The 10078-nt window shown below is 43.5% G+C and overlaps 1 protein-coding gene across 1 annotated transcript in view; it reads left to right on the top strand.

Moving 5' to 3' along the window:
- The first annotated feature begins 739 nt into the window (after positions 1-739).
- LOC124179767 (agrin-like) overlaps positions 740-10078 on the top strand; it is a 290835-nt gene continuing 281496 nt past the window's right edge. Inside the window, exon 1 of the mRNA XM_046564486.1 lies at positions 740-2288. Coding sequence (XP_046420442.1) covers positions 1853-2288 — 436 coding nt within the window. The 5' untranslated portion in view covers positions 740-1852. The remainder of the gene's footprint in view (positions 2289-10078) is intronic.

The raw sequence follows: 10078 nt of genomic DNA, 5'->3' as shown, positions 1-10078 counted from the left end.
TAATAAAACTACAAGAATCACTCAAACTCGCACAAAATGAATGAATTCCGAGACAGCCAATACCGTGTCATTTTACTTTTGAATCCAATTATAGAAATGCTTGAACAAACGCTATGATATCCAGAAAGAAAAACCGGACGAAGAAAGCCGTTCAATTGAACGTGTCTCCTCTCGGTGTCCATAAATCCCAAAAAGGTCTCGTTCTCATCCGAGTTTTCGATAATTGTGGATTTCGAAACCTCGCCGAGGTATAAATCGGTCCGGGATTAGAGTCGGGGTAATCGATAGAGTATACACAGACAATACGATGCGACGGAGGGTATCGAGTTACGAGGTGGGTAAATTTTGAGGACCAAAAGTGGAAATCTTGATAAGCGCGAAGCGTAAGCTCTGCTCGGGGGGAAGGGGGGCCGATGGAGATGGCGAGGGCGGGGGATTAATAGGTAACCGATATCGGATACACGGCACCCAGATTGGATCAGCTGTGACGAAGGTGACACCCGTTACACGCATAGGTGTGTCCGGCGGCCGCGTGGCGACTCCGGGGAGCGGGAGTCCTCTCTTCTTTCTCTCCGCACCTCCACCTCCACCTCCACCTCCACCTCCACCTCCGTCGCCTCCTCCTTGTCCTCGTCGCCGCGTACGCCACGCCGGATCCTATGCCACTACCGCCTACGCTGGAACGTAGACGCAGGGTCCACGCTTCGCCCTCAGTTCAGCGCGTGCCTCCACGCGACCAGCCACCAACCACCATCGCTCACTCAGCTCGCTCAACCTCGGAGAACGCGCTTGTCTAGGCTAATCGCCTAGCTCTTTGACTGTCGAACATCTCCGATCCGAGACGTCTCTTGGGAGTTTGAATTTCGCGCCTCAGAGTTTGAATTTCGCGCCCTCGGAGTACCGCCAAATTCAAAACAACCCAGCGTGAATCAGTGATTCTTAATCTCCACCCACCAGTTCAGTGACCCAGACGGAAACTTGCAATGCTGTTCTCATTCTGTAATGGATTTAGCGTTACTATCAATCAGTGTCGTGTATGTATTTACATATTATGTGACTAGTTTTCAGATCGTTGATGTGAAATAAACTATCTGTTAGTTAATGTGTTGTGTGATTTTAGTGGTATCGATAATTTATTCGTGACGAAAAACACAGTTCTTATTATTCGTCTTTGGTTCTGCTGTAATGATTTTTTTTTTTTTGTTTTCGTAATCAACGTTGAAGAGTCCCAATTTTTTCCTGATTAACGGTCTTAACTTTGAACACAGTGATTGAAAATAAATTTCTGCGTTTATCGAATACGTAAACGTTTACACCTCGGAAGAACGCGCCAAAGTGTATTAAAAAAAAAAAAAAAAATTACAACAATGAGAATGAACGGTGTTTATGGTCCGAGTTGAGGAAGCTGGATGGAAAAAAAGAAATTTGTACCTCGGTAATAAAAAATCATCCTCGGTTGTTTCACGTCAGTGTTGAGTACCCAGGGTCTAAAACTTGAGCTCTCTCTCTCTCCTGTAGCCAGCTCTCTGTTGTAGATGTAAAAATAGCGATAGTTCGTAGGAAAAGACGACGCAGCAGCGCGCTACCTTCCTCATTAATTAACCGAAGGTACCAGCAACATCTCCGAACGGCGGTTCCCGAGACGGGATCTTAGTTGAAGAACTGTTAACCCGTGGTCGCGCTAAAACTCGCGTGGGACGTCGGCGCCAACCTGTTGCATAACGCCGTGAAACGCACGGTGCCTCGAAGAGGCGAGAAGGGTCTGAAAAGGGCTCGAAAGCTCGGAGCTTTCGGGGATTTTGACGGGAATTAATTAATCCCACCCATGTGACCCGCCCGGATCTTGGATAAGATGGACGGGTTCAAGGTCCGCGTTTTCCTCCTGCCGATGCTGCTCCTCGTCTCGGCGTCGAGTCTCGTCCTGGGAAGACTGACGACCAAGGAACTCCTCGAGTGTCGGGTGAATTTGACTAACGCGATCAAGAACGATACGAGTTTCTTGCACGAGGTTCACAACTCGGATTTCATTTTCACCGGGAAAATTAAGGAGCTCAGAAACGGCCAGCTACACGTCAGGGTCAAACGGGCCATCAAGGGCGTCCTTAACTCCACCGTCGACTTGACCGTCAACAGCACCTGCGGCGCTTACGTACGCAGGAGCTACACCGGCATATTCTTGGGCGTAAGAGCGGATCGTCAAGATGGATCTCGGGGCAGGGTCTTAATGCGCTTTGGACCCGTTCCACTGACTATCTCCAATCTGGATCGTCTCAACGCTGCGGTCAGAGGTAAGCTGCGAGGCTTCGTTTTAATGACATCGGTGTCATTTGCGTATTCTGAACGGATTTTCAAAGACCCAATGACCCTCGTTCACCCCTTCCGAATTTCAGCGAAAACCGTGCGAAGACTCGTCTTCATCGTTAAGTCGCTTAAGTATACGAAAGAACATTTCTCAAGCTGACGTTGCGCATTTATCTTCATGGCCACGGCGCGGAAGTGAATTGAAAGCTGCATTGATACGATTCGGTAATTTTCACGAGTTGTTCTTTTTTCAACCAGTAAACCGCACGGATCATTATAACCAACGCTCTGTTCGTACAGACTTTGAGTAACGCGGTATCGAAGAATTTCCGAAGCATGAGCAGATTTCTTCGAAAGCGATAGCAGCACGCTGCTGCAAATCAATTTCACCGCAAGTGCTAATCTCGTTTCTAATGAAAATCATCGTTATTCGTAACTATTACAAGTAATCAAGATCAGCGAAACATTTTCGCATTATTATATCTTCTTCGATCGATGCGTATAATTGACACGCGGCAAAGAACTGCTGCTCGGCTAATCGTAAAGCTGAATATTAGCTAGGTGCGTTCTACCTCTGTAATAGCTCTACGCATTTATGACAACGCATACTTTGTTGCACCCTGCGCGTTAGGCACGTGAACATGGCGCAGGTACAGCACAGGTACTCATATGTGTACTCGCGCGTCGTGTGTACGTGTGTGTGTGTGTGTGTGTGTAGGTAAAGTCGTTTGGTCCACGCGCCGCACGGTAATAAATTTATCGTCTCGAGCCGAAGCTGCGGCAGCCGTGCATGGCTGCTACCATCGCGGGATCTCAGAAGTGCGTAATAAGACGAGATAACGGAAAGTCATATTTATCAATTCGACCGATTATTTCCAAGGAAGGGATCACTTATATAATATATCTACGCATTATCTATTCTGGCTAGATTCTTATCTTTTACAGGTATACGTATCGAATCATCCAACGCAACGACGTCGGACTGTGCGCAATTTTTTTCTCTTGCAAAATTAACGGTGTGAAGGTTGATGCAGCGTGCGACGTGATTCGGTCTATAGCGTATTTCCAAATTGGTTGAAATTTTTAAAGACCTCGAAAATCGGTTCGATTGGCGTAGTTTTTTCTTTCTTGCAATTTTCAGGAACCAAGAATCGGGTCGAGTGACTCAAAGATTCGACGCGATAAGAAAATAGTCGAAATGAATATCTGGAAATAGGTAGAAAATCGTTTATCAGAGTTTCCCTTTTGTCATGAATACAAATGTATACGTATACTTTTTACCACTTAATTGAATAATAATTATGACAGATGTTTATTACTAGCAAAATATTATACATTTATACAAGTACTTGTTGTATAAATTATAGGTTGTTCAATAGAAGTTCTACAAATTGGCAAATTAATACCAATTGCTTGAACGCTGAAAAAAATCTACCATAGTAAAGATTACGCACAAGTTACGAATGCATATCTTGTAGGAAATCAGAACTGTTATTTAAAAATGGGAACTAAAGGTAGCAGAAGAATTAGCATATACGTAACCAAACAACGTGAGATAATGATTGACTGACAACTGTATCTGATGTATAATTCCAGCTGTCTTGTGCAACGGTATATACCTAAGATAGAAAATAACATTGTACGCGTGTCTCGTTAAGTTGCTAAAACAAAAAAAGTAGTAAGAAAAGAAAAATGAAATAATAGGAAAAGATAAACAAGCATAAAAGTATTAAACGCGATGAGAACAGATGGCCTGCGAAAAAAGTTGTAAGTGTGACCGAAACATCCTCGACATATGTGCGAGCAACGTAACGCGTTGAAAAAAGAGGAACTTGCTCGACGTTGAATTAATATTATTATAAGCAGTTCCTGACAGGCCGTCGTAAAAATTGAAAACGTAAATCAGAATTTGTAGTAATTGTGAAATCTATTATATGATATACTTAAGTGTATTATTGAATTGGGCGAGCGAGCTTGCGGAAGCACGAGGTAAAATTCATCGGCGACGGCTGCGGGCTAAAAATATAGAAAGATCAAAAAATTGAAGGGCACGATACCGAATTTTTAAAAAAGCGAAAACTCAATTTATAGGAACTTAAAAATGTCGACAGTTTCGATTCTCTCATTCGATTTTCTCGTTTTACGTTTTAAATTTCCTATATTTACAATTTTCTATACTTGGACTTTCCGCATTTAAAGATTTGACGAACCAGTTTTTCGCATCAATGAAAATTGGATATTCCGGTCCTTCTGTCGATCGACATTTCTGGTTTTTTGCCGATGTCGGTGCCGCGTCACTACACCTGGTACCCCATGCATGCATGGTTATATTATATGCACATTGCGGTTATACGCGAACTTCCCACGCACATCGCGTCACTTGACGCACTTTTCAATACACGACAGGCAACGCGCCGCATTTCTCCGGCGGCGGCTGAACGGACGGAACGCAACAAGACCGGAATAATACAGTTCGACCTACGCGTTTTCTGCCAGCAGTTGTCCGTCTGTACCAACTTCACCACGCCCCACCTATCCACATACCTATCGCCAGGTGTGCCAACTATTCACCACCTTTTTTGGCTTCTCGTTTTTATTCTCCATTCCTTTATTTTCCGCATGCTCGTGTCAAGCAGCGAATATTCGCACTCGCCAAACTGGAAATCCGATTTACAAAATGTGCTGAATATCAACGGCGTAAATTTCGCAGTTTACTACGTCGTCAGAATATATCGAATCGGATATCGATCAGGATCCAAGACAAAATTGTAAAAAAAGTTTCTCGACTATCGTAATGAGTTTCAATGACGATTTACCATTCCCCATTTTATCGATCAAACTTTATGAATTCTAAATAGCTGAACTCTTTCGTAACGATCATTGGATCGAATTCGAGACCCACAGTTGTCCCACAGTCGAAAAAGCTCCTCGTTTTTCATTGGAATGCCCGCATGAATACAATAAATCAAAACTTACGTAAAATAAGAAAAAGTTACATCAATTTATTTTGGCATCTTAACGGTGCAATGCGATCTCAGGCTACTCATTCGGAATACTCGAAGAATTTTCCCGGAATTTTACACAGATACTTGTTGAATAAATTGAGAAATACTCGACGAATCGAATCGATTGCATCGCGACTAATCAGACACGTTGCGAAATCTTGTAATGTTCTTTAACGTCGAGGGAACCATTTTTTTATCTCCTCCTCCTTCGCGATATCAATTCCGCGTAGAGCGTGGCATATTTTATTCACGGCACGTTTTGGCACGGCTTCAGAGTTCGGTTGAGCATATTAGCCAAGACTGCAGGGGAGCGAAGGAGTGAAAGAGTGCCGTCGATACGACGGCTGATGTTTGGCGAGTCGTCGCGTTCGCGTTGCATTCGTTTGATTGAAAATAAGATTAATTGCCGAAGACGTCAAGGGAATGGATTTCACATTTCAATCGCTATTATTCCGTCTCTTTCACCGCGTATCGCTGCAGGGATTTGCACTGTGCAACCGCTAAGGAGAACGTGAAATCATGCAGCTTGGTTTTACCGGTCAATATTGTCATTGAAGTATTGGAAAGTCAGAGATAATACTGTGCCAGTCATTACAGGCTTGAAATTGCGAGCGTATGTAGCGTCTCTTCACGTCACTATCTGTGAAAATTTTACTAAAAAAATTCGGATATTCTTAGAAAAACGTTGAATTTTTTTTCTTAACACTCGGATTTTCTAGTTCGGTTTAAGATTTCTTCGGTATAATTTGTTACGGGTTAATCAATCTTGTCGTGGGATCTTCAACTCATCGTTTTTTTTTTTTTTTTTTTTTTTTTTTCTGTGTGTAAAATATACAAAATATCCTAGTTTTTTCCAACGAAATTCTAGCCTTTTTTTTTAAGTGAGACAAGTGTCGAGTGGAATCGAGTAATCCGAGTTTAAGCGTTTGAAGCCGAGGTTTCCGTGACGTGTTGGATCGGCGTTCTGGGATAAAAGAAGAAAAAAATTGGTCTTCGTGTGCAAGAAACCGGGTGCAGAGCGTCAAGAAAGAATGGTTATGGGCGTCGAAAGTGGATATTTAGAATTCGATTACGACTTTCCGGATAGCTACGAGGATCGAGCGGGAATCTCGCATCCGGTTCGGATTCAACGTCGCGTCGCGAGCGTCGTCAATAAAAGCTTTTAACACCCGTTCAGCTGGAGCGCCATCAGCGAGCTTACCAAGAGAATAGAACAGCGTCGTGAGTCAGGTGGCTATTTCGACGCGATGAAAATCCAAAAATATTCGTAGAAAAGGGAAGAGAGTTTGACGGTGGAAAACCGAAGACGCCTCGTCGTCGCGTCGCGTTGCCTTGCGTTACGTTGCGTTGCGTTGCGTTGCGCTTCCGTTACACCGTCGCCCTTTTTGCTACGGCAGCTGGCGCTATAACCGAGAGCTTTTCCTATCCGTGCCTGAAGCTTTTCGCCGCAGCTGGCCAGCCGGCATCGCATCGCTCCACATTACTTACGGACAAAATTTGCCCCCGGGGTTGGTTCCGAGATATGCGACCGAAGGATCATCTCTCGTCCAATTTGTTCCGAGCTGGTTGCTGCAGCTCATTTATTTTGACGACCCGAGCCCCAATCGCGTTATCGAGCCGGACGACCTGTCCGAGCTTCGGTCAGTCCCATCCTCGCCGATACCGTCGGGCCCAATTTATTAGCTTTCTAAATATTTTCGGTAAATGGTTTCACCGTATTTTAGGGGCTGTTTTGTTTTCGGCTTTTGCGTTTCGAGTTCGTGACCACTTTTATTGCACCTATCTATATCTTAAAACTTTTTTTCTCTCAATTAGTCCGCTGTCGGATGGATGCCTTTTTCTTTTTACTTTCATCCGCTCGCTTCTACGAAAAGAGCAGCGGCTCGTGCCGAATGAAATCCCGACTTATGTTAATTGAAAATCAAGCCAAATGCGACAAACGTGTTTCTATTTTACTGCCGGCTTAAGAAACCATGGGAATAAATTCGTACAGGATTGACGACCCCGTGATCAGCTTTTTCACCGCGCGAAACAAATTTCCTCTGGTCGTAGGTATGCGGTATAAAGTTTGCGATAATTGGGAGAATCCTTCGACGCATCGTATATATTTATTGTATACGCACGTAATTGGTCGAGGTTTATTTATTTCAATCCGTTATTGCAATTAATCCGCGTTTTAATATCAAGATTCGCGCTACGCAGCTGCATCTTGCGGAATCGCTACCATGCTGTTATAATTTTGACGAATTTAGTCGGTCTTAATTAGCCGAACGAAGGGGGGACACGCGTTTTTTTACCGTTGATAATCGGCTTCTGCCCCCCTTAAACGCCTCGCGGTGGACTTTAAAAGCTGAGTTTTGCATGCCTCGGGGACAAAGTCGTAAAATACGGAGCGTAACAACTTTCAATTACAGCCCCTCGAAAAGCGAATTAAAGTAGTCCCCCTGCTTGACGGGGACCCTTGAATTTTTCTCGCACCTGACTCGCATGCCGATATTAGCTTTGCGGCCCAACTACAATCCCTTCGGAAGGTTGCATTCTTACGAATATTTCATCCCATGCACTAACAATGAGAAAAAAATTCGCATCAACCACGTTATAAAGTATTTATCTACCTGTCTACGGATAATTCGGAACTATATTCCTTGTGATTATTGTTGTTTAAAAAAAAAAAAATGTTTGGTATTCATTGCAATAACGTCGTAAAATTAATTTCATTCGATTATAGCGTGTTAGATGAATATTTGGGTAAAACTTCGGTGTAAATTCTATTCAGGGCTTAATAATTCTTCAGCTGTAATATAAGCTTAGGACGATCCGTAAAAATTTTCTTTTCATTCTCAATAACTCAGAGGAGAGGATAGAAAAAAATACCGTTCACGAAGAAGAATTTTCAACCTAGACACAACGTGTCTGACGTGGCCGGATCGATGTAATGAAAAATCGCTTTTGAGGGAATCGGGCGACTCGAGTATGTTCAATCCGCCGTCATCCGGAGTGGAATTAGGGACTGTAAAGAGCATCCAATCTTTTAAAACTACAACCGAGAATTGCCACTTTTCCATTTCATATACCGAGCGAAGACGTGTAATGCGCATTTAAGCTACAGCGTTAAAAGCCCGTAAGCATCGTATCGCGTGGCATATTGCAGCCGATGGACAAGCGAGTCTCCCGCACTGAGCGTTGTAAAAATGGTGAGAGTAAATGGATCCTTATCTGAACGATCTGGCCGACGACGGTTAATAGAAATATATGCATATCAGGCAAGAGGAGGAAGAGAGGATAGGTGATTCAGATTGGATTGAGCAACTCGCGTGGTTTAGAGCCGGAAAGAGCGGGAGTAGGCAGGCATAACGGCCGAAAGTTATCGTCCTCGGATGGAGTTTGTACGAGACGGGGCGAGGTTATCTTCCTCGGGCCCCCGCTAGGCGAGGAATTACTCTGCCCGTTTCATCCGAATAAAGACTCGGATGCAAGGAAAATCCTGCAGGCTAGCCGTACTCGTGAGGAGTCCACCGCGTTGAAATTCCCCTTTCGAAAAGTCAACGATCTTGAACACGGGCCGCATCGGAAGTGAGACGTCGGAACCGGCGAGCCTCGATGAAGTCGAAAAAAGATCGGAGAAGATCCGACAATTTGATCTGCTAAATAAATACCGATAAAAATATACGATGACGATACGATTTACAGCTGTTGGTATCGTCTGTTTTGCATTGTTGAAAATTTTTTTTTTTTTTTTACTACTATAATTTGAAATGGAAATTGAGTTCCTGCAATTTTTTATTTGATAAGATTAACTCAAAAAATTATGGGCTTTGGGCGGAATGATTTTCCTAATTTCATTTACAGAGAGAGAGAGAAAATTTTATACCCACTTGTGTAATGTGGCGTGAGTGAAATAGTTTGTATCGTTAAAAAAGATTTTATACCGTCGAAAGTCATTCAATATGTTACAAAACAATGTTGATTTTACAAAGTTCGTTTGGTTTCAACATATTTATTGTGAAACTCTACGTAAATGGACAAACGATAGTAAAACCTTAGTTCGACGTACACTGTAATTGAAGAAGTTTTCATCAGCTATAAATCTGGAACCGTCAGTGTACAGTCGACGTAAGAATTTCTACTCACAATCGGTGTACCAGATGATTCTAAAATTGAAAGAAAAAGAAAACGGCGTTTTGTTCGAGGGGGATTTTTTTTTTACGTCGCCGCTGCGTCGATCCATCCAATGTCGAAATTCAAGCGGTGACGCCGATCGACCGAAGACACGCGTCCATCGCATCGCAGCGAGCATCGGAGATATTAAATTTGTCGTGGTGTGTTTTTTTTTTTTTTTTTTTCTATTTCTCTTCCTTTCTTATAACGTGAAAACAACTCGCCCACGACACGAGGATCCTCAGACGTGGATCTTCGCGGGGTCAGATCCGCATTGGTGTGAGACAAGCATGTACACGAGGCACGTGAGGTGGGTGGACGGTTTTGGGGCCACATTATGGTGCGGATAGGCCCGGCTCTCGGATATCGTTACACACACTTGTGACAGAGGAAGAAAACCAGTTTCTATTTTCGGGAAATTAAAATTCTTAACCTCCTAATAAAAGTAGTTTACACGCGACATTAGCCAGGGGTTTTCAGCCCGTAATCAAGATGTAACATTTTTACATCTCAGCTGATTTCGAGCTCGCCGTGCTCCGGCAACTTGAAGACCTTCTTTTTTATCCCATTGACTCACAATGCGACCGCTTTCCGTGCACGCGAACAGCTGCATT

Source organism: Neodiprion fabricii, chromosome 4 (assembly GCF_021155785.1).
Source record: "Neodiprion fabricii isolate iyNeoFabr1 chromosome 4, iyNeoFabr1.1, whole genome shotgun sequence".
Classification (NCBI taxonomy): domain Eukaryota; kingdom Metazoa; phylum Arthropoda; class Insecta; order Hymenoptera; family Diprionidae; genus Neodiprion; species Neodiprion fabricii.
The sequence above is the reverse complement of the archived record's forward strand: the minus strand, read 5'-3'. Positions and strand labels throughout refer to the sequence as shown.